General features: G+C 46.1%; 1 protein-coding gene across 1 annotated transcript in view; it reads left to right on the top strand.

Annotated features, from left to right (window-relative positions):
- The window catches only part of CEBPZ (CCAAT enhancer binding protein zeta), a 160,319-nt gene that overhangs the window by 13,764 nt on the left and 121,038 nt on the right, over nt 1-25,517 (top strand). Inside the window, exons 6-7 of the mRNA XM_029594155.1 lie at nt 6,462-6,515; nt 16,384-16,486. Coding sequence (XP_029450015.1) covers nt 6,462-6,515; nt 16,384-16,486 — 157 coding nt within the window. The remainder of the gene's footprint in view (nt 1-6,461; nt 6,516-16,383; nt 16,487-25,517) is intronic.

Here is a 25,517-nt window from a genome sequence, read left to right as displayed (position 1 = left end):
AAAACCTGCAGTTCTGTACCTATTAAAAAATAAATTAAAAAAAAAAAAAAGGAAAAAGAAATTGGACAGTTTAGAGAATTTCCTCCCAGGAGGTTGGCAGGTCCTGATTGGGCCATCCCTCCTGGTTTGAGGTGGATGAGCAGGGAGTTGCCCCTTGGTGCTCAGTCTTTTTTCACCGGGAGGCAGAAAGCTGGTGGATATAGTTCTCTTGCCTCTAGAAGCACTAGCAGAGGCTGCTGCCAATCTTCGCCTCAGGGAAGTTATTTTGATGAAGTTTAGAAGAAGGTCAAGCTTAAAAAAAGAAAAAAGGGCAGGAGCAGTTTATTTTCATTGTCTCCCGGTCGGCGTTGACTACACAGGGCTGCCTTTGGTAGGGGCTTTACTCCAGCGGCTCCCGCGGGTATCTCTTTGCTTCAGACGTCTGCCGCGCAGTCAGTGCAGGTCCACTGCATGCCGCATGGTTGTCAATGCACCACATGTGGGGAGATGTATGCGTGCCTTTCGTGTGCCGGCCAGTGTTCCCGGTGCCTCTCTAGGGGAGTGGGCACTTCGGGAACGACTGACGGCTGGAACTTTGCAGCGCGAACCTGGGAGGTCTTTAGCTGCATCAGGGGAAGTAAATAAACTGTTCCCAGTGAGCACGCGAATGGCGGCCATTTTGAAATCCTTCGGGGCTGCTACAGAGGCTGTGGGGGGAGGGGATCTCCCTCCACCACTTTCACAGGCAGGTATGAGCCCCAAAGAGGCTCGGGGGAGGGCGGCACATTTAGGGGAAGACAATGACCTCCTAGGGGAGGTCTCTGATTCCTGTGCTTTTTCTTCGGATTTTGTCCTCTTACTCTGCATAAGGCTTATTTGGCTCAAAAAGCCGCTGGGCAGCACATGTCCAAGGAGAGTCAGAAGGTCCCCGACCCAAGAAATCCAGGTTTTCAGGGATTTCTGTGAATACCAGGGTTTGGTGAGTCCTGCCCCCGTTGGCGCCAGCTAAGGATGTCTCCTCTGACAATTCTCAGCATAGGAATCTGTCTGGAGAGAGTCCCCCAGAGGCAGATCCTTCCCTGGGGGGACAGGATCCTGATGAGCTGGGGAAGCTCCCAGTTGTGGAAGGGGATGATCCCAAGGTGGTTTGGTAGTTCCTCAAAGAAGACTTGGGACCCTTGATCCCCAATGTACTTGCAGAATTAGGCATCAAGATTCTGCAGAAAGAGTCTGATCAGGAAAACATGGACCCAGTCATGGATGGCTTTACGGGGTCCAGTGAAGGCTTTTCCGTTCCACAGGTCGGTTAAAAACATAGTGGTCTGGGAGTGGGATACTCCAGAGACTCGCTTGAAAGTGGGCAAAGCATTGGATAAGTTATATCCATTGCCTGAGGACACTCTGGAGCTCCTGAAAGTCCTGAAGGTGGATGTTTCCGTCTCAGCAGTTACTAAGAATACAACTATCCCAGTGACCAGTTCTGCAGCTCTGAAGGATTTGCAGGACAAAATGCTCTAGGTCCATCTTAAAAAGATTTTTTAGGTGTCTGCTCTTGGCATCCGAGGTGCGATTTGCAGTAGTTTTATGAGTTGGGTGCAATAGTTGCAGACTGATAAGGCCATGTCTGTCTTGAAGTCAAAGTAGGTGGAGCAGCTGGAGGCCGCAATCGCTTATAGAGCCAATGCATTGTATGACCTCATTAGAACTTCCTCCAGGACAATGATGTTGGCGGTTTCGGCAAGGAGGCTTCTCTGGTTACAGAACTGGTCCGTGAACATTTCTTCTAAAGCGCAGTTAGAGGCATTGCCTTTCAAGGGACAGCTGCTGTTTGGAGAGGACTTGGAGGAGCTGATAAAGCATTTGGGAGAGAATAAAGTTCATAAGTTGCCTGAGGATAAGCCTAAGGGACCAAGAGATTCTTTTCCTTTGTGGTCTCTCGTTTTTGGGGCCAAAGGCGTTTGCGGCAAGGTAGGGCTTCTGGAGGATCCCAGAGGCAGGCCTCTGAAGTCACTGTCCTGGAACCAGCCCTTTTGTGGCCGGAAGCCAAACGGGGATGGCTCAGGGCAGGGTTCTGGTAGAGCCAGATCCTCTCAATGAAGTGAGGCTGGTCTACTCTTCAATCCCAGTTATAGGGGGTCGGTTGACTTTTCATTTTAAAAAGAAAAAAAAAAAAGTGGGCTGCAATCACATCTGACCAGTGAGTTTCAAGCGTGATAAGTCAAGGTTACGCGTTAGAATTTTCTTGTCCTCTAAGGGATCTGTTTGTGGCCTCCCCTTGTGCCTCAGCAGAAAAAAGGCTGAGGTACAGTAAACCATTAACCAGCTGCAGATGCTGGAAACCATTCTTCCCATCTCTCGAGAGAAACAAGGGACGGGAAGGTATTCCATTTATTTTGTGATGCCAAAGAAAGAAGGGATGTTTTGCTCGATTCTGGACTTCAAGAAAGTAAATGTGGCTCTCAAGGATCCTTGTTCTTGGATGGAAACTCTGCATTCTGTCATCACAGCAGTGCGCAAGGGAGAATTCTTGGCTTCCCTAGATCTGACCAGGTGTACCTACATATAGGTATCTGGCCAGACCATCAGAAGTTTCTCTGGTTCATGATCCTTGGGACACATTTTCAGTTTTGCACCCTTCCGTTCTGTCTGGTAGTGGCACCGAGGTATTTCACCAAGGTGATAGTGATGGAGGCTGCAGCTCTCAGGAATGAGGGCATGCTAGTTCACCCATTTCTGGACGATTGGCTCCTTCGAGCAAAGTCAGAGGTCCATTGCAGACAAGCGGTGGACTTGGTACTGCAGCGCTTATGTTCCCTGGGATGGATAGTGAATCTGTCCAAGAGTTATTTCTCCCCTTCTCACGTTTCGATTTGAGGGTGGGGAAAGTTTTTCTCACCGAGGGGCTCATTGTCAAATTGCAGTCACAAGTTCGTAAGTTGCTGCAGAGTCAGGTGCCCAGGGTTTGGGCACCTGACTCTTCAGCACCTGCTCTACAGCACCTGCTCTTATATACCGAAGTTTGGTACAAGTCTTAATCCATAGTTTCTAACTTCGAGTTGGTTCCTTGGGCATTTGTCATATGAGGCATTTGCAGACAGCGTTGTTTTCCAGGTGGGATCCATTGTCTGAGCAGTTTCATCTTCCTCTGCCTCTTATAGAAATAGCCAGGTCCAGTCTCTCATGGTGGCTTGGTCAGGCCCAGCTGTGTCACGGAGTGGACTTGGAAGTGCCGGAGTGGATGAGGCCAGTCTCTCCGGTTGGGGCACTGTCTAACTCCGATGCAGGGCCAGTGGTCAGCGGAGGAAGCCTCATGGCCCATCAATCGCTTAGAGATGAGAGCAGTGCGGTTGGCGCTGCAGTCGTTTCTACCCTTCTTGTGCGGTCGTCCTGTCAGAATCTTGTCGGACATTGTGACTACGGTGGCTTATATCAACCGCCAAAGCAGTACCAGGAGTCACGTAATGGCTCAGGAAGCGGGAGAGCTGATATGCCGGGAAGAACAGCATCTGGTGGTGTTTGCAGCTTCTCACGTAGCCAGCACTGACAGTGTGCAAACAGATTATTTCAGTAGGCGACAGCTAGATCCCGGAGAGTGGGAGTTATTGGAGGAAACAATAAGTCTCATCAGGTCCAAGTGGGGCAGTCCACACACTTGGACTTGATGGCGACCCAGCAGAATGCCAAGGCACCATGTTTCTTCGGTCGCAGACGGGAGTGTGGCGTGGAAGGGGTCGCCTTGATATTTCCTTGTCCGAAGAACATTCTGCTCTGCGTGTTTCTGCCATGGCCACTAGTGAGCAAGATATTGCGGCGCATGGAGATTCATCCGGGCGATGTAATTCTGGTGGCTCTGGAGTGGCCTTGGGGGCTTTGGTTTGCAGATCTGGTCAATCTAGTGGTAGACGGCCTGCTGAGGCTCGCTCACCTGCCAAAGCTTCTGTGCCAAGATCCCATATTTTCAGATCAGGCAGCTTGGCTTTTGAGAGGAAGCGCTTGAGAGAGAGAGGATACACTGAGGATGTTCTACTCTTTTTGCAGGCTAGAAAGTCTTCTACCTCCTTGGCATATGTGAGGGTCTGGAGAGTTTTTGAGAATTGGTGTGCGGAGCAGGAGGTTGGTCCTATGCGAGCTTTCATAGCACATATTCTTGCCTTCTTGCAAAGAGGTTTGGTGAAGGGTTTGTCCTTTAATTCCCTCAAGAGTCCAGGTGGCGGCTTTGGTTTGTCTTCGAGGCAAGGTGTGCGGAGCAGCTCTGGCAGCGCATCCGGATGTGGTTCATTTTCCCCGAGAGGCGGAGCATTTGCGCCCTCCAGTTCATAATCTTTGTCCCTCCTGGAGCCTTATCTTAATTCTAAAAGGGATGTGTGCAGCGCCGATTGACCCTCTTAAGAGTCACTATGAAATATCTTATTTTGAAGGTGGTTTTCTTGGTAGTGATTTGTTCCGTGAGACAGATCTCAGAGCTTTAAGCCTTGTCATGTAGAGATACTTTCTTGAAAATTTTAGGATTCGGGGTTTCCTTGCGGACGGTCCAGCTTTTCTTCCAAAGGTAGTATCGTCTTTTCACTTATGTCGGTGGAGCTTCCGGCTTTCCCAAATTTGGAGGCTACAGCACCTCATGCTAAGGAGCTGTGATTTTTGGATGTCAAGTACGCTTTGTTGCAGTATCTTAGTTACCAACTGCTTCCAGTTGTCGGATCACTTTTTTGTGCTGTGGAGTGGGCATAAGTTATCCCAACCAACGACTGCATGTGGTTAAAGGAAACCATTGGCTCTGCGTAAATCTGTCAAAGGTGGCCGGTCCTGGAGGGTTTAAGGACTCATTCTACTCATTCCCAGGTGGCTTCCTGGGCCAAATGTCATCAAGTGTCACTGCAAGAGATTTGCGGGGCGGCCACTTGGAAAAATCTTTGCACACTTTCGCCAGGCATTACCGTTTGGGTGTCCAGGCCCCAGAAGCCATGGGCTTTAGGGAAGGTGTGCTTTGAGCTGGACTCTAGCAGTCCCACCCTGTTTAGGGAAGCTTTGGTACATCCCGGGAGTCTGGACTGATCTGGGTACGAACAGGGAAAGGAAAATTTGGTTCTTACATGGTAATTTTCGTTCCTCTAGTACCACAGATCAGTCCAGAGTCCTCCCCGGTTGAGGTAGGGAGTTTAGGAGAGTCCGCTCGAACTGTTATTCATCTGAAGAATGGCACAGGTTTTGTTTAGTTCTTCATGCTTTTTTATGGGGACAAGGTAATCTGTAAGTCTCCTGTTCCCACTGCTCATTCAGAGGATATTTAATTCATGTTCTGTATTGGTGATGTTACTATCTTAGCTTGGGTACAGTTTAATACTGAGGGACTGCAGGTGGCACACTTGGTTATAATGCAGTGTCAGTAAAACTTTCTCTGTCTACATCTGCTGGAAGGAAGGCAAAACCCAGCACTCTGGACTGATCTGTGGTACTACAGGAATGAAAATTAGCAGGTAAGAACCAATTTTCCTTTACTTTTGCTGTTGGGAATCTGATGATTTGTCCAGCTGCCTATCTAAGGAGTTGTCTAGAGACTGTGGTGCTTAATGCTCTGTAATGTGATCTAATAATCTTCTAGGTGAATTAGTCATTCTTGTATTATATTAGATGTCAAAGAACTATGCAGGATGTCTGACCTGTGCAGTGCTTGAGGTTGCATTGATCTCTTTGGAATTGGACTGAGCAGCACTTTGGTCCTCAGAGTGCCTCCGTGCTTTAGCATTTCAGTAGGCTTCCATGCCTTGACTGCACTTGGGCATCACTCAAGCACTTTGGCACCTTAAGACAGTTTGGTGCTTAGCAATGTCTCAGTGGTGCTTCGTTGCCTCAAGAGTCTTTTGCTTATCACCACCTTGAGAACATTTGATTTTGTGCGGTTAGCACTGTGCCTCTTGACAGATACCCAGGCATCTGTGGCATATGCACCTCTACCACTCAGCACACTTCAGGACTTGGCCTGGTAACTCGAATGTCCCTCATGTTCTTGATACCTTAGATATGCCTCAGTACTTTGAAAATGTCTCTGCCCATTTATGTCTTGAAGGTACTTGGCATTTTCTGCATTTAAGGGAAAGTTGGGAAGGAGCCAGGTCTCAATTACTGAAGGCAGGGAAAGATTTATTTTTATTTATTTATTTGCTTTTATATACTGAAGTTTGGTACAAGCCTTCACTCCGGTTTACAGGTATAACAACTTCTTACATTAAAGGTCATAACATTGATATAATATATTAACAGATACACTTCAATATTAATCTATGCCTTAGCTTTAAACATTTACCATGACCTTAACTGGTGAGAATGTAGAAAGGTGCTACTCACAGCAGCAGATAAATAGCACATAGACAACAGAATGGATTATGAACAAGTAATTGAATGAAGCCACCTGAGGATATTCTGTATCACACAATAATATGCATGTATTAGTTTGGTAGTATTCATTGAAATGTTTTTCTTTTCAGCTTGCTGAACACTTTCATCCATCCGTAGCTTTTTTTGCAGAAACGATTTTACAGGTAAGTTCGGGATTGATGTGTTTATGCATCAACTGGTTTTCCTTTACACCAATGAAAGTTGCTGTGCCCAGATAAGCATATTTAATGCCCTAAGTGGTATGAAAATGTGAGATTGTTTTGACTAAAAAAAAGTAGTGGAGGAGCAGGCTAGTGTTTAGAGCAGCAGGCTGTGAACCAGGGAAACCAGGGTTCACATCCCACTGCCAATCTTGGGCAAGTCACTTCACTCTCCATTTCCTCATCTACGAAATTTAGATTGTGTGCCCAGTTGGGACAGGATATCTAAAGTACCTGAATGTAATCTGCTTTGAAGTGCCTGAAAAGCAGACTATATATGAAATAAATAAATAAAACCAAAGCCTGCACCACAACCCTTAAATCCAAACTAAAAATAAAATGTGTTAAAAACCTTAGCATCTGCAATCTATAAAAAGCAGATTTAGCTACAGCCTTTGTTTATGATTTAAAAGTCAACTGTGAATCAAGAATGGATCCTAAATCCTTTATTTCTGTTTTAAGGGGAAGGTGTAGTTTCTCAGATTCAACATTTATTATTACAACAGGTGCGACTCTGATCCCTAACCACAATACCCTCAGTCTTTTGAAGATTGAGAACTAAACCATTGTCAAATATCCACTGCCCAGAAATGTATTTTTAATACTAAACTCTCCACTTGGGAAATAAAGGAATATTCATTATTCTTATGGTAATTCTGACTTGTAAAACACCAAAATTCCCCCCTTCCCTCCCCTCCTATCTACTCTTTACCTACATGTATACATGAAACCTGGGGGGTGGGGGCACATTTTATTCAACAATATATTATCTGTTTCAAGATGCCAGAATAGTATATCCAAAGAATAATCCATATTTATATCCTGAATGTAGAAACATTTCTTTCTAATAGAGTGAGCTTTAATATATACCCCATTTTATATGATGTGCATAAGTAATGTTTCAATCACATTTAACCTACGAGGAACTTTTAAGTCGCTATCATGAGCTCAAAAATCAATGCTTCTTTTAATCCACATAATCCCATATACTACCCTTGTCCCACAACCACTGGTATATTCTGACCAACATTCACACAAACAGTAATATAAAAACTAACAGTGAGCCACTAACTCCACATACTCTTTAAAAATAACTAGATTATAAACCTTCAAAAATGAAGGAAATCCTCAGTATCCTCAATATGCCTTCTCAGTGCCCATGAAAGGATCCACATAGGGGCAGGCTCTATATTAGGCCATGCTGGTGACACTGAATGAGGTCACTGGTTAGGGCTGGGACAGCAGCAGTCACTCATAACTGACATCCCAGCAAAGAATAAGTTCAAAAGAAATGGAATTAAATAAACATCCAGTGCATAAAAGAGCAGCTCCTTCATTGTGTTCTTTTATGTGCGTGAAGAAGTGTGCCCACTCCCACTCCAGTGTACAATGTCTCTGGCATTAGCATGGGGAGTTTAAATTAGCATGCCACAGATGTCATCAGAGGGGGAGGAGTCAGTCCAGAAGAGAAGTTATTGACAAGGAAGCATAGGCAGTTCAATCCAATGGCAGAGAGAATCTGTAGGGAACAAAACAGATGTCCTCAAAAAATACAGGGCAGGTAGGAAATAATAGAAACAGCAGATCACAGATCTTAACAGGTAGATCACTATGGATCAATTGAATCCAATGTGCATGAATTAATTCAGGATGATCTTGCTAAAATGGTTACTAACAGGAATGAGAGTGAATATAGGAGAGTAGCTTTTTGAATTGGTGCATGTTAAACCTGCACAGAGCGTCAGTTACAACCCTAGTCACCTTGCTGGGCAGAATGAATGGGCTATTTTGGTCTTTATCTGCTGTCATTTACTATGTTACTGTTTGGCTTGTATCCTTTTGAAACCTTGAGCAGTACATGCAATTTTCCTTTAAGAGCTTGATATGTTAGATATAAGAAACTAGGTTGCCCTCTGTAAACTCCAGCAAACAATGAAACTTGAAAATAAGGCCTTGTAACCTGGATTTTGACGGCACTTTGATTTGTTGTTTGCAGCTCCTAATCTTTCCTGTGACATCAACACAGCAAAAGCAGACAGTGTATTTTGTGTGAGACACATACTGTGTGCAGGATTAATCTTGGGATAACTCACACCATGCGTGAGCATACCTGCTGTCCCCAAATACATAAGCATGCCATACATCCACACAAATAATCCATCCAAACATGGCAGCTGAATTCCACATGCAAATGTACATTTGTTGAATAGATGATTTTCCTAGCATGTAGACAGACTCACTCAGGACCAGTGGGTTTTGCTCCCCTGCTAGCAGATGGAGACGGAGCGAGCTGACATCAAAGTATATATACTCCTGCAGTGACCCAGCCTGCCAGTATTCTCTGTCTCCAGCAGAAGGTGGACGTGCATCTCCCTAGTTGAGAATTCCTGAGGTGATTTCTGTGGTCCCTCAGAGGTGTGCCTCTGTCTGGTAGCCGGTTCCTGGCATGAACTTAGCTGCTTGTACAGCCGAAAGGCAGTGGGTGCAGAAGGTCGAGCGCGGCAGTTACGGCAGGTGTTCTCTCTCTCTCTCTGCAGCCGGAAACTGTCTCTGTACTCAGCTGGTAAGCACTGAGCTCCAGGAAGTTTAAAAAAAAAAAAAACAGAAACAAAAAAACTTTTACCTACAGAGAAAGTTAAGGGGTTTTAGGTCTGCCTTCTATCTCCATGCTCGGCACACCGTACCAACGTCGTTCCCGCTCCCGTTGGGGTTAGGGGAACTAGGCAGCCAAGCGGGTTGAGCGGTCCAGGTGGGCTAGGCCCAGCAGTAGGCTTTTCTAGGTGCACAGCATGGTAGGCTATGGTGATGTTTTCGCATTTACTTGTGCATGCTTTACTGCTCTGTAAAAGCACGTAGGTATGCGCAGTGCGCACCACACTAGGTGTGACCTTTGCACGCATAACTATTTTGTTCATGGTGATACGCTCCAGCGGGGCGCACTAGTAGTGCGTGCGCCTATAATTTGTGCGCACAACTTTTTTAAGCACAAGCCATTTGAACACAGAGTTACCACCACTCATGGCGCCGGTAAACAAGAAGCCTGAGTGCCTTACTCTTTGTGTTGCCTGTCATATTAAGGCTTCTCAGCCTGACCTGTCTTCCAACATGTGTCAGTGCTGTTCAGATGCTCAGGGAGAGTAGTCTTCTTCGGATTTTGCTAAGCCTGGATGCTCTCAAAACTGGTTACGGTTTTGGCTGGAAGTGTGCCAGATCTTGGTACTCCCTTGACTGGCTTCTCTGCAGGAGATGGTATTTGTTGGGCCTGCTCCAAATCCTTCTGGGCTGCTTTTTCTTGGGTGGGGGTTTTTCAAGGTTTATAAGCCTTGGTTCAAGCGCAGTCCTCCACTTTGCCCACTCCGGTCAGGTTGGACCTTCACTCTTCCACTCCTTCGGTTAAGTGCCATGGCAAGCCTCGATTCACCGGTGGGGACCCAGATGGCACGGATGATGAGGCAGATCCTGATTCCTTGGAAGATGGTGAAATTCCTCCTGGTTTAGAGCCATATCGAACCATGTTACGGTTCTTTCATAGAGATGAACTACCGTCCCTGATTTCCCAGATATTGAAGATACCGGGAGTGCTTACGACAGATTCTTTGTCAGAGCCGAAGAAGAATCTCATTTTGGCATAAAGCCTCTTGCTTTTTTCCTGTTATGGCCGCCATTCAAGAATTGATTGATCTTGAATGGGACGCCCCGGAGGCAAATTTCAAAGGGGGTCGGGCATTGGAAGGCCTATAACCTCTTGTCCAGCTATGAGAGAGCATTTGCATTTTCCCAAAATGGATGCGCTTGTCTGCGCTGTATCTAAACGGACAACTATCCCCATGGAGGGAGGAGTGGCCTTGAAGCATATGCATGATAGGCAGATTGAATCTATCCTTAAGCACGCCTTTGACGCAATGGCAATAGCCTTGCAGATTGCTTCCTGTTGTGCTCTTGTGGCATGTTCTTGTCTTCTTCTCTCTCAGGAGGTGGATGATTCTGAGGTGAATTCCAGAGCAGTTATGGAACCTGCTGCCGCCTTTTTGGCAGACATGGGCTGTGATTTGGTCCATTACCAGAGGAGTTGCTTCGGTAGTGGCGACCAGACATCAACTATGGTTGCAGAATTGGTCAGGTGACACAGTCTCCAAGGCTAATCTTACAAAAATGCCCTTTAAAGGCTTACTCTTGTTTTGGGAGAGAGTTGAAAGAGCTGGCCAGTAAGTGGGTCGAATCTCCAATTCCCTGGTTACCGGATAAGAAGCAATAGCAGCACCCCTCTTCTATGACAGGTCGCCTCGGGTTCCAAGCGTTTTCATTCCTACAAAAACCCGACCTTTCAGAGGACTCTGCCTTTTGGTAGGTCTCAGTGCTTTTGTCCCCAACAGTCCAAGAAGAAAGCAGGTTCAGGTGGCTGACCATCCCGAGTTTCCAAATGAAGGTTTGCTGACCCACCTTCGGGAGGAGGAAATAGGTGCCTCTCTATCTCTCTTTTATCAGAGGTGGGTCGAGATCACATTGGATCAATGAGTCCTGGAAGTGATACGGGAAGGATATGCGCCGAAGTTTCGCAGCATTCCTCGGGACGTGTTCATGGTATCTCCTTGCCACTCCCCGGAGAAGAAACAGGCAGTGGAGTCTATGCTTCTGCGGCTCCTCCAGCTGAGGGCTGTGGTTCCCATGCCTACGTCTCAGGAAAATACAGGGCACTATTCCATTTATTTTGTTGTACTCAAGAAAGAAGGTTCCTTTCTTCCCCTCCTGTACCTCAAGAGAGTCGACCATCATCTGCGGGTGACTCATTTTCACATGGCAACCTTAGGATCTGTGATAATGGCCATACAATCGGGGGAGTTTCTGACCTCCCTGGATCTGTCTGAGGCTTACCTTCATATTCCCATCCGTTTGGAGCATCAACATTTTTCTACGCTTTGCGGTGCTGGGTCGCCATTAGTTTTGGGCGCTGCCCTTTGGTCTGGCCACTGCCCCCATAACATTTTCCAAAGTGATGGTGGTTGTGGCGGGGCATTGAGAAAAGATGAGATCCTAGTACACCAATACTTGGATGACTGGCTGATTCGGGCCAGGTCTTTGGCAGAGAGCAGTCTAGTGAACAACAAGGTGATTTCCTTGCTGCAGGAGCTCAGTTGGATGATGAACCTGGCCAAGAGTAGTCTCTGGCCTTCTCATTTGTTGGAGTTTCTGGGAGTTCTCTTGGACACAAGACTGGGCAAGTTTTTTCTAACAGACGCATGAATCCAAAAGTTGATATATCAGTGCATCAATTGGTGAACGTTATCCGCCCGACAGTGTGGAGCTATCTACAGGTGCTTGGTTTGATGGCGGCAACCCTACAAGTGGTGCCATGGGCGAGGGCGCATATGCGTCCTCTTCAGCGCTCACTGCCATCTCATTGGAATCCGATGCAAATCTGCTCTCGCCTCCAGTGGTGGTTACAGGAGGCTCATCTGAGAAAAAGGAGTTTCCTTGTCCTCCCCGAACTGATTGGTGCTCACAATAGATGCGAGTCTCCAGGGTTGGGCAGCTCACTGTCAGGAACTGATGGCCCAGGGACATTGGACAGCTGAAGAGGCTCTCTGGAACATCAATCGCCTGGAAGCCCAGGCGGTCAGGTTGGTGTGTTTCCATTAGTCTGTGGCTGAACTGCATCAAGCTGTCCGTGTGCTGTCGGACAACGCAACAATGGTGTGGCCTACATCAATCGCTAGGGAGGAACCAAGAGCCAGCAAGTGTTGCAAGAAATAGACCAAATTATGGCATGAGCAGAAGGATATCTTCAGATGATCTTGGCCTCACACATCTCAGGAAAAGACAACATACAAGCAGACTTTCTCAGCAGGGTGAGTCTAGTCCCCGGAGAATGGGTGTTGTCCGCCAAGGCATTTCAGCTGATAGTAGATCACTGGGACCTTCCGTCCCTAGACCTGTTGGCGACTTCTCACAGTGCGAGGTTCCTCGATTCTTCAGTCACAAGAGAGATCCATGGTCCCTGGGCATCAATGCTCTCGTACAGGTCTGGCCGGAAGATGCATTGCTTTATGCTTTTCCTCCATGGCCCTTGCTGGGCAGGGTCATTCCCAGAATCTAAATCCACAGGGGGCTAGTACTCCTGATGGCTCCAGATTGGCCCAGGTGTCTGTGGTATGCGAATTTGCGGAGACTCCTGGTAGAGGACCCCCCTTGTCTTAAGCCACACATGGATCTGTTGCTGCAGCAGCCAGTTCTTCACGATAATCAGGATCGGTTCTGTCTTACGGTTTGGCCCTTGAGCAGGGTCACCTATTGAAGCATGGATATTCTTCTGCTGTCATTGCTATCTTACTCCACGCTCGGAAGTTCTCCACTTCTCTAGCACATGTGCGGGTTTGGAGAGTGTTTGAGGAGCGCAGTGTTCTTCCTTGTTCGGTTAAGATCTCGCTTATTCTGGATTTTTTGCAGGTTGGGTTGAATAAGGGATTGGTCCTTAATTCCTTGAAGGTTCAGGTTACAGCTCCTATATGTTTCAAAGGAAGACGCCACTTACCGTGCCTATCGTCCCATTCTGATGTGGCCCGTTTCGAGCAAAGCACCTTCAGCCTCCCTTGCGGTTGCCGGTTCCTTCGTGGAGTCTTAACCTGGTGCTAGATTTTTCAGTAGGCCCTATGTTTCGACTGCTGCATAGCCTTTCCTTGTGGTTATTGACCCTGAAGACTATTCCTGGTGGCTATATGTTCTGTGCATCGCATTTCCGAGTTGCAGGCCCTGTCTTGCTGGGAGCTGTTCCTTCGGGTGACTCCAGGGGCATTGCAGTTGCATTGCATTCCATTGCCTAAGGTAGTCTTGGAATTCCATTTGAATCAGTCGATTTCTTTGCCATCCCTGGATAAAGTCAGGGACACGGAGTATCACCTCCTGCATTCCTTGGATATCAAGAGATTTGTCATGCAGTATGTGGAGGTTTCTGAACATTTCTGAAAATCGGATAGTCTGTTTGTCCATCATGGTGGAAGGAAGCAGGGCGAACTAGCTTTGCAGGCTATGATAGCTCGCTGGATTAAGAAGGTGGTTGGCCGCGTATGTGGATGCGGTAAAGCCATTGCCTACTCAGGTTAGGGCTCATTCCAATAGAGCTCAGGCAGTGTCATGGATGGAGGTTAGGTGGTTGTCTCCCATCGACATTTACCGAGCTGCGATGTGGTCCTCCTTACACACCTTTTTCCAAGTTTTTCGTCTGGATGTGCAGCCCCAGGAGGATGCAGCCTTTGCACTTGTGGGGTTGACTGGACCGTGGGCAGCCTCCCGCCCTGTTCGGGAGTAGTTTTGGTACATCCCACCTGATAATTTTGTTTTCCTTGGATGGACTCAGATTCCAGCCCTCGGCTACCAACTGATTGTATCAATAGTTCTCCTGTGGGGATACCAATCCCAAGGGATTACTAGTAAGTGTGTTCATCCAGTCCCTAGCTTGGGGGTACCTATGTTTTTACTTGGGTTCAGTGTTTACTGTTGATTGAGTACAGTTATGGTTAACCGGTAGATGTAGTGTATTTGGATTTTCAGAAGGCGTTTGACAAAGTCCCTCATGAGAGGCTTCTACGAAAACTAAAAAGTCATGGGATAGGAGGCAATGTCCTTTCGTGGATTACAAACTGGTTAAAAGACAGGAAACAGAGAGTAGGATTAAATGGTCTATTTTCTCAATGGAAAAGGGTAAACAGTGGAGTGCCTCAGGGATCTGTACTTGGACCGGTGCTTTTCAATATATATATATATATATATATATATATATAGATGATCTGGAAAAGAATACGACGAGTGAGGTTATCAAATTTGCGGAGGACACAAAATTATTCAGAGTAGCTAAATCACAAGCGGACTGTGATACATTACAGGAGGACCTTGCAAGACTGGAAGATTGGGCATCCAAATGGCAGATGAAATTTAATGTGGACAAGTGCAAGGTGTTGCATATAGGGAAAAATAACCCTTGCTGTAGTTACACGATGTTAGGTTCCATATTAGGAGCTACCACCCAGGAAAAAGATCTAGGCATCATAGTGGATAATACTTTAAAATCGTCTGCTCAGTGTGCTGCAGCAGTCAAAAAAGCACAGAATGTTAGGAATTATTAGGAAGGGAATGGTTAATAAAACGGAAAATGTCATAATGCCTCTATATCACTCCATGGTGAGACCACACCTTGAATACTGTGTACAATTCTGGTCGCCGCATCTCAAAGATATAGTTGCGATGGAGAAGGTACAGAGAAGGGCAACCAAAATGATAAAGGGGATGGAACAGCTCCCCTATGAGGAAAGGCTGAAGAGGTTAGGGCTGTTCAGCTTGGAGAAGAGACGGCTGAGGAGGGATATGATAGAGGTCTTTAAAATCATGAGAGGTCTTGAACGAGTAGATGTGACTCGGTTATTTACCCTTTCGAATAATGGAAGGACTAGGGGGCATTCCATGAAGTTAACAAGTAGCACATTTAAAACTAATCGAAGAAAATTCTTTTTCACTCAATGCACAATAAAGCTCTGGAATTTGTTGCCAGAGGATGTTGTTAGTGAAGTTAGTGTAGCTGGGTTCAAAAAAGGTTTGGATAAGTTCTCGGAGAAGAAGTCCATTAACGGCTATTAATCAAGTTTACTTAGGGAATAGCCACTGCTATTAATTGCATCAGTAGCATGGGATCTTAGTGTTTGGGTAATTGCCAGGTTCTTGTGGCCTGGTTTTGGTCTCTGTTGGAAACAGGATGCTGGGCTTGATGAACCCTTGGTCTGACCCAGCATGGCAATTTCTTATGTTCTTCTTATGTTCTTATGGTTGACTGTTTTTAATAAAGTTCTTTACTAGTCTGTCCACAGTTGCTTTTGAAGAGAATACTGGCAGGCTGGGGTCACTGCAGGAGTATTTATACTGTGACGTCTGCTTACACCATCTCCATCTGCTGGCAGGGGAGCATAACCCACCGGTCCCGAGTCCATCTGTCTGCACACAGGAAAATTATTAGGTAACTACTTTTTCCAATTAATAGCAGTGTGTTTTCAATTGAAGATGTTGGCTGAAATGTTGACAAGTAAATTATAGGTGCTACATTTTCTTGAATTGATGTAAAATATTTTTCTGGCATTTCAAAACAGATTTGCCAAATGTGTGCATAAAAGTGGGAAAATATTTAGAATATGTTTTTGGAAGCCAGGAAAATTTTTTTTGCTTAACTTTTTGCTTTTTTCATTTTTTAAATCTTTTTAGGATTAGTTGCTTATTTTTCTCTGTCTTTTTTGCTTCTTTTGTTGTGTTTTTAAGTTTATTATATTTCTTTGCTCACCTCATATTCCTTCCAGCCTCTCTCCCTCCATCTACTCTCTCTCCCTTCTGCTTCTACTGTACTTCTTTCTCCAGCCTGTCTTCCTCTTCTCTCTCCCTAGCTCTTTTTTTTCCCTCCTTGACCTTCAAATTTCTTGCTCTTCTCTACCCCCTTTCCATCTTTCAATCTCAAACCCTTTGCCTGCGCCAGCAGCTGCAGTGATGATGGTTCCTCTTAGGTCCAAAATGACACCAAGGAACACATTTTAGGTGCTTTAGGCAAGCCTGTATTTGGGATTTTTCTACCCCTGTGTTTTCTCCATTTCAGGTGCAGTGCAAACATTTTTCAGATTTATCAATGTCTGTATTCTAATATTATCCATGGAAAAAGTGCAAAGGCAAAACGAGCAATTTCTGCATTACAGCAAAACTTTGATAAAATGCACCTTTTCAACTTTGAACAGCGTTTGAATTCAGTTCTTTATGTGTGATCTAAAATTTAGAGTTTGTGTTTTAGGGCAATTCTATTCAGTATTCAGGAGACCCTCTGCAAGACTTCACTTTAATGAGATTCTTGGATCGTTTTGTGTATCGCAATCCTAAACTACAAAATGCCAAAGGTAAACATGAAACACAGTTGCTTGCTTTTCATTCCTAACCTATTAGCTGTTAACACTAACCATATTGCTTTATATTCAAATGTTCAGTGGTTAGCAAAGTCTGCCCCCCCCCCCCCCCCCCCCCCCATGAACATTTTTCTCATTTTGTTTGTGCATCAGACTTGCATGCATTTAAATGAGGAGTTTTATTCCCACTCATCAAATCATACTCCATACCTTTCAAAGCCAAAAAAGCTTTATTGGGGGGCAAATCATATGTGTACCAAGAAAACAAAATTGAAATCCAACAATTGAATAAGTCCCCTCCCCTCCTCCCTACCAAGTCAATACTTGGTGGAAGCACCTTTAGCAGCAATTACAGCTGTGATTCTGTTGGGATAGGTCTACACCAACTTTTGATGCCTCAATTTGTCAGTACCAGACCATTGTTTGTATATAAAACTGTTCAAGCTCCATCAAGTTCTTTGGGGACATGCCACAGAATTTTCAATGGATTGAAGTCTGAGTTCTGACTGGGCCACTCCAGCATATTTATCTTTTTGTTCATAGGACACTCCAGTGTAGCTTTGGCTGTGTGCTTTGAGGCGTTGTCATGCTGAAATGTGAACTTACTTATATTTCAGCTTCAGAAGGTTTACTCAAGGAATTTTTGACACTTTTCTCTATTAAAATCATACTGTAACATAACATAAAAATGTACATGCTGGGTCAGACTGAAGGTCCTTCAAGTCCAGTATCCTTTTTCCAACAGTGGCCATTTCAGGTCACAAGAAACTGACAGGATCCCAAACAGTAGATAGATCCCATGCTACTAACACCCAGAGATAAGTAGTGACTTTTCCCAAGTCTTCCTGATTAATAATGATTTATGGACTTTTCCTCCAGGAACTTGTTCAAACCTTTACCATATCTTCTGGCACTGAATTCTATAGGTTAACTGTTTTGGGTGAAAAAATATTTTCTTCAATTTGTTTAAAATTACTTAGTAACTTCATGGAGTCTCCCCAAGTTTTTATTTAAATTTTTTTTTTTTTTTTTTTTGAAGTCAACAATCGATTAGCATCCATCTTGTGAAGGTCACAATACGTTCTTTTCAGCAAAGAATGTATTGGGGAAAAACCAGAATGGATGCATAATAGTTTTCTTGGCGTGAAGACAGTGATGGACCTTTCATTTACTCTGGATGCAGATGCTTTCGAAACACGGTCCATGTTGGGATGTGTCAACAGCTCTTTGGGTTGACTGATCTTCAGTTAAGCAGATTTTATGTGCAGTAATATAAATAAGTATTTCAGGATTAAGACTGGAATTTTGGAACCACTGATTATATATTGTTGAATGCCCTCCAATATTGATGCCTTAGTTCCTATGTGTGAGAGCCCCTCTTCAACTAAGGTGATTGAGTTAAGATTATGTAAAGTTAGTTGTACTTTCATGTCTTTTCCATGCGCAAAAGTTTTTGTTTTTTTTAGCTTGTATTATGTGCTATATGATTACCCTTTCCCTGTACGTACCGGATCAGTCCAGACTCCTGGGTTTTTCCTCCGTACTAGCAGTTGGAGACAGAGCAAGATTTGACTGGCTCTGCCATATATAGCAAGGTGCCACCCACAGTCTGCCAGTATTACTCTGTCTCCAGCAGATGGTCCGGGTGCAATACTCAGTCTGTGCTGATTCTTTAAAAAAATAATAAATAAATCGGAGTAGACTTAGTTTGGTTAGATTAATTAAGTTATTTAAAAAAAAAAAAAAAAAGTCAGTAAGAAGAGAACAACCGGCTGACGGTCTTAGCCTCCCAGAAGGTTGGCAGGTCCTGAGGGGACCATCCCCCCCCCCCCCCCCCTGGTTCTGCAGGCAACTGTGGCTAAAGGTCGAGGGCCCTACCTTTTGCCTCTGGGCGGCCCAGCTTGGGGTGATACCAGGGATCCCCGATCACTCACCCTAGCCAGACTGCTTCAGGACCCGTCTGAGGACAGCGGACCAGGTTGGAATGTGATAAGTAAATAAAGATAGTAGCGAGTCTCTCTTTTGGCTTTACTGCCGCGGCGGTCATCATTTCATTTGCGCCTCCCTCTCTCCCCCTCGTTTTTTTATTAGGGTCGGTTTGTTTCCTCAGTAGTTTTGTCTGCCCAGCTCCCTGATGCCACGCGGTCCGTTTTGCTTGGCTTGCGGATCGGGGCGCGCGTGTCTCTCGCGGGATGGACCCGTCAGGGGGGTGGTAGTTCGACTATCAGTGGCAATCGCGATCAGGAGCTGCCTGCTTCCATTTCTAGGCTGTTGCCGTTGAGCGCGGGAAAAGGCGCCATTTTAGGAGCAGCTTCCTTCACGGCTCCTCTCGCGGTGGGGGAAGGGAATTCCCTGCCCACCCCCCTCCCCTCAGCAGCCAGCTCCGCAGCCTGTTTCTCCTGTGGGAACTGTGGGGGGGGGGGGGGGCGGCAAGATGATGATACAGGAATGGATTCGGAGGGTTCCTGTTCTTCTTTTCCTTCTGAATTTATTTTGGCTATGCATAGGGCCTTTAAGGCGCACAAGGCCTCTAAAAGACATGCTTCTAAGCCCGGGGGCTTCTCCGTGCCGCTCTCCACAGGCAAGAGGCAGCACCAGTCGGTGGACCAAGGTAGGATCTTAGAAGGCAAAGCATCCATTATGGTCCTTGCCGCCCCGGGAGAATTCGGACTCAGCTTCTGAGTCTCCGGATTCGGATGGGCCGGCCCTGCCCCCGAGAGTGGTAAAGGGAGACAGCGACCAACCACAGGGGGCTAAGCGTCAGAATCACGACTTCAGGCTAGTACTACAATCCATCATTCTTTCTAAACTCGACTATTGCAACTCCTTGCTACTAGGTATACCCGCCAACACTATCAAACCATTACAGATGGTTCAAAATTCAGCGGCTAGAATTCTAACTAGCACCAACAAAAAAGATCATATCACCCCAATCCTCCGGAACTTACATTGGCTCCCCATTAAACAAAGGATACTCTATAAGGTACTCACTATCATCCACAAAGCGACAAATAAACTAGCTCCCATCTCATTAAGCTCTCAACTACAACCACACACCTCCTCCAGACCAATCAGAAGCACATACAGAGGAACATTGCAGGCTCCACAAATTAAATCATCATTGAGCAAACGAGCGCTATCTTCAGCAGGCCCTCACCAGTGGAATATGCTTCCCCCAGATCTTAGACTAGAACCCAGTCATCAAGAATTCAAAAAAAGATTGAAGACATTTCTCTTCCAACAAGCTTTCCCAGACGATTAATTTTACGGTGACGAACAGACTTCACAATTCCTAAGTATCCTAATTACCCTAATTATGAACACGGCATCAAGTACTAATTTTAGAATCTGCTACTGGACAATTACCGTTAAGCTCAAAAATTTACTATATTTTATATATATATCTGGCATTGCTTATATTTATATTTATTGATACGTTAAACAGTTAAACTGTCTTTATAAAATATTATATTGCTTTATTTATTTCCAGTTAAACTATTATTACTTTATTTAGCACTATGTTAAATTGTCAATCAGTTATACTGTTCCATATGTTCCTCGGTTCCATGTAAAGCTCCGCTCTCTGTTGAGCAGTTCTTCGTTTTATGTAAACCGGATTGATTTGTAGTCCCTACAAGAACTTCGGTATATAAAAATTAAAAATAAAATAATAAATAAATCACGTCACAGAAGGCGGTGACCCTAAGGTGGTCCGCCTGTTCCACAGAGATGAGCTGGGACCCCTCATTCCTGCCATTCTGGAGGAATTAGGGATTGCCACGCCTCCTGAAGAGTCTCGCTTGGGCTCGATGGACCCAGTATTGTTGGGACTGAGTGGTCCTCCTACAGCCTTTCCATTCCATTTTTCGGCTACAGACCTGCTCTTTCGCGAGTGGGATACCCCTGATTTGGGGTTAAAGGTCACGAAAGCAATGGATAAGCTTTATCCCCTACCCAAAGATGGTTTGGAAGTGCTTCAAGTCCCGAAAGTGGCTCTTAAGGACCTACAGGATCGGAAGCTGGAAGTACAGCTTAAGAAGATCTTTGAGGTCTCCGCCCTAGGGGTCTGGGCGGCGATGTGTAGCAATTTTACCCTGAGGGCAGGGCTTCGTTGGGTGCAGCAATTGCTAGCCAACGAGGGCCTTTCTAAGGATGAAGCTCGGCAGGCTGGCCACCTCTAGGCGGTGGTTGCTTATAGTGCCAATGCTCTTCATGATCTCATGAGGACATCAGCTCGTTCCATGGTCTAGGCACGAAGATTATTGTGGTTAAGGAACTGGTCTGCGGATGGGGCCTCCAAATCCCAGTTGGGGTTTTTACCCTTTAAGGGCAAACTACTATTTGGAAAGGAACTGGAAGACATGATTCAGTCCCTGGGAGAGAACATAAGAAAATGCCATACTGGGTCAGACCAAGGGTCCATCAAGCCCAGCATCCTGTTTCCAACAGTGGCCAATCGAGGCCATAAGAACCTGGCAAGTACCCAAAAACTTAAGTCTATTTCATGTTACCATTGCTAATGGCAGTGGCTATTCTCTAAGTGAACTTAATAGCAGGTAATGGACTTCTCCTCCAAGAACTTATCCAATCTTTTTTTAAACACAGCTATACTAACTGCACTAACCACATCCTCTGGCAACAAATTCCAGAGTTTAATTGTACGTTGAGTAAAGAAGAACTTTCTCCGATTTAGTTTTAAATGTGCCACATGTTAACTTCATGGAGTGCCCCCTAGTCTTTCTATTATCCGAAAGAGTAAATAACCGATTCACATCTACCCGTTCTAGACCTCTCATAATTTTAAACATCTCTATCATATCCCCCCTCAACTGTCTCTTCTCCAAGCTGAAAAGTCCTAACCTCTTTAGTCTTTCCTCATAGGGGAGCTGTTCCATTTCCCTTATCATTTTGGTAGCCCTTCTCTGTACCTTCTCCATCGCAATTATATCTTTTTTTGAGATGCGGCGACCAGAATTGTACACAGAGAATAAGGTTCATCGCCTCCCAGAGGAACCTCTTCTGCTCGGTCCCGATTTCGAGGGAGTCAAAAATCTCGTCCAGCTCGTACGAACCCTTCTTCCTTTTGTCCTAATGCGGGCAGACAGCAGTCCTGGTCGCAGCCTTTTCGTGGCAGATGCTTCGGCAGACCTGGTGCTCCCCAGGCGACTCCAGGTGGTAAGGCCGCACAATGATGTCCTGCCAACCCATTCCTCCGTACCGAAGGTAGGGGGCAGACTGTCTCTGTTTTACGAGGAATGGGCCACAATCGACCCCTGCTACGCTTTAGATTTTGCACATCGACCCAGCCCGCGGTTTTTGATCTCCCCGAGCGGGCATGCCAAAAAACGTCAAGCAGTAAAACAGACCTTGCATCGTCTTCGCGATTGTTCCGGTGCCTTCTCCAAAGCAGAGAAGGGGCTGTTATTCCATATATTTTATATATTATATATCATCCCAAAGTTAAATGTAAACCGAAGTGATTGATAACATTGTTACCAGAACCTCGGTATATAAAAAATGTCAAATAAATAAATAAATATTTTGTCGTTCCAAAAAAGGAGGGTTCCTTCCGACCCATCCTCTTATCTAAAGCAAGTCAACAGATGCCTTCGGATCCCCCATTTTCGCATGGAGACATTGCGATTTGTCATCTCTGTCGTGCGGCCAGGAGAATTTCTGGCTTCTCTGGACCTGACTGAGGCATATTTACACATCGGGATCAGAGTGGACCATCAAAACTTTCTGAGATTTTTCATCTTAGGAAAACACTACCAGTTTCAGGCTCTGCCCTTCAGTCTTGCGATGGCTCCCAGAACTTTCACCAAGATTATGGTGGTGGTAGCAGCACAACTACGCCGGGAGGGCTTGTTGGTGCATCCGTACTTGGACGATTGGTTGATTCGGGCGAAGTCCGAAGCTCTGTGTCAATCAGCGATCTGCCGGGTGCTGCAGTTGTTGAAGTCTCTCGGTTGGGTGGTCAACATGGCCAAGAGTCACCTCATTCCCTCCCAATCGGAGTTTTTGGGAGCTTTGTTCGACACCTGTCAGGGGAGAGTTTTTCTTATGTCGGAAACTTCAGTATCAAACTGCAGGGTCAAGTAAAGACTTTCCTAATGAAACATCCTCCGGCTGTCTGGGATTACTTGCAGGTGCTAGGTTCCATGACACTAGAACTGGTCCCGTGGTCATTCGCGCTCATGCGGCCCTTGCAGTCGGCATTGCTTTCCCGGTGGAGTCCGATTTCTGAACAGTTCTACCTCCCCCTGCCGTTGACGGAGTCCGCTCGGTCCAGCCTAATTTGGTGGCTGTGCTCAGACAATCTACACCGTGGCATCCCATTGATGGTTCCGGACTGGACGGTGGTCACCACGGATGCCAGCCTTTCCGGTTAGGGGGGATGGTTTGCTTGTGGAAGGCAGTGCAGGGGCTCTGGTCTCCAGAGGAGTCTCAGTGGTCGATCAATCGCCTGGAGACCAGAGCGGTGCGACTGGCGTTACAGGCCTTCCTTCCTCTTGTCCAGGGGAAGTCTGTCAGAGTGCTGTCCGACAATGCGACCACAGTGGCCTACATTAATCGTCAGGGTGGGACCAGGAGTTGTCCGGTGGCGTTAGAAGCTCATCTGTTGGTCCATTGGGCGGAGCAGCTCCTAGCCGGCCTAGCGGCGTCCCACATAGCAGGGGGTCGACAATGTACACGCGGATTTTCTAAGCCGAAATCAGCTCAACCCCGGAGAGTGGGAACTGGCGGACAGGGCCTTTCAACTCATCTGCGACAGATGGGGCATGCCGTTCAAGGATCTGTTGGCGACCTTCAAGAATGCCAAGGCTCCGCACTTCTTCGCACATCGCAGGGACACGGGGGCAGAGGGCGTGGATGCCCTTGCGTTGCCAAGGGCGACGACAGGTCTGCTGTATGTGTTTCCTCCTTGGCTCCTTATCGGCAAGGTTCTTCGTCGAATAGATAACCACTCGGCGGATGTGATCCTAGTGGCTCCCGAGTGGCCCCATCGACCGTGGTTCGCAGATCTAATCAATCTCGCGGTGGAAGGGCCACTGCGATTTCCGTTCCTTCCGAACCTTCTTCACCAGGGACCCGTTTGTTTCGATCAGGTAGATCGCTTTTGTCTAGCGGCATGGCGTTTGAGAGGCGGCGTCTAAAGGGTAAAGGTTACTCGGATGCAGTGGTGACTACTCTCCTGAGATCGCGCAAAGTGTCAACTTCGCTATCTTACGTGTGGGTTTGGAAGATTTTTGAGTCATGGTGCGTTGATCGTAGGATTGTTCCCACTCGGGCATCCGTGTCCAATATACTAGGCTTCCTGCAGGATGGTTTAGCTAAGAGCTTGTCCTGTAGCTCCTTGAGGGTGCAGGTGGCAGCCCTAGGCTGTTTACGCGGAACCATAGACTGGGTGACGTTGGCGGCGCACCCTGATGTTTCTCGTTTTCTTAGGGAGCAAAGCATTTACGTCCGCCGGTGAGTTCTCCATGTCCATCCTGGAATTTGAATGTAGTTCTTAAGGCTTTGTGTGCGCTCCCTTTTGAGCCATTGAAGGGAGCTACTCAAAGTATTTCTGGTGACAATTTCCTCGGCGCGTCGAGTTTCTGAGCTACAGGCATTGTCATGCAGGGAAACTTTCTTGAGGATTTATGATTCTGGGGTTAGTTTAAGAACGGTACCGTCGAAGGTAGTTTCATCCTTTCATTTCAATCAGTCAGTGGAACTCCCCTCGTTTGCAAATCTGGATAGGTCGGATCCTCTTTCGAAGGATTTGAGAAAGTTGGATATCCGCAGGGTGCTACTGCGTTATCTGGAAGTTACCAATAATTTTAGAATCTCTGATCATCTTTGTTCTCTGGAATGGTCCAAAGCGGGGTAATATGATGTCCAAGACCACGATCGCCCGTTGGCTGAAAGAGGCCATAAATTCTGCATATTTGCTTTGTAGTCTGCCCTTGCCGGTAGGGCTTAAGGCACATTCCACACGCTCCCAGGCGGCTTCCTGGGCGGAGTGTCATCAGGTTTCCCCGCAGGAGATTTGCAGGGCAGGAACTTGGAAGACTTTGCATAATTTTGCGCGACATTACAGACTAGATGTCCAGGATCCGAGGGGAGGAAATTTCGGAGCAGGTGTGTTGAGAGCGGGCCTCTCCGGATCCCATCCCATGTAAGTGCAAGCTCTGGTACATCCCAGGAGTCTGGACTGATCCGGTACGTATAGGGAAAAGAAAATTAGGTCTTACCTTTGATAATTTTCGTTCCTGTTGTACCAAGGATCAGTCCAGAGTCCCACCCACTGAGTGCTTAAAGGTGAGGGAGAGTCCGCTGCTTCTGCATTTGTTTTTCCTCTGATCTGCGATTTTCTTCCGTTTTTACCCTCTCTTACGGGTCTGGTTTATTGTTGGGTTCAGTGATCCTTTCAGGTTGCGATTCCTGTATATAGTTAATTTGTTTGGGAGTCATTCTGCTTTGACATTGCATAATACTGGCAGACTGTGGGTGGCACCCTGGAATATATGGCAGAGCCAGTCAAATCTTGTTCTGTCTCCATCATCTGCTGGTACGGAGGCAAAACCCAGGAGTCTGGACTGATCCTTGGTACTACAGGAATGAAAATTATCAAAGGTAAGACCTAATTTTCTTTTCAGAGGCACCATCAATAAATAAAAAGTTTATCGAATGTGTAGCTTCACAGTATAGTGTCACAACTGTTTTTGCAATTTCTGGGGGAAGAGGTAGGGGTTTGGCCCTGCCATTTCCTGCTTTTTTGGGCTTCCAGCAGTGGACAGCACTGTGAACTTTCATTCACAAATACCCAGGGTTGTTTCCCCTGTTTTATACTCTCTAAACATAAATCCACTTCTGTATTTCACAGAGAGAGGAAGTAAAAATCCAGCAATATAAATATCTCACAGTACTGTATACTCTTAGAAAAATTTAACCCTTAGCAATCATGAAATAATATGATTGACCTTCATACTGGGCAGCATCAGAACAGCTCTTGCCTTTAATTGCCATCTGCCTTATA

This window comes from Rhinatrema bivittatum, chromosome 3, assembly GCF_901001135.1.
Source record: "Rhinatrema bivittatum chromosome 3, aRhiBiv1.1, whole genome shotgun sequence".
Lineage (NCBI taxonomy): Eukaryota > Metazoa > Chordata > Amphibia > Gymnophiona > Rhinatrematidae > Rhinatrema > Rhinatrema bivittatum.
This window is presented reverse-complemented; position numbering and strand designations above follow the sequence as displayed.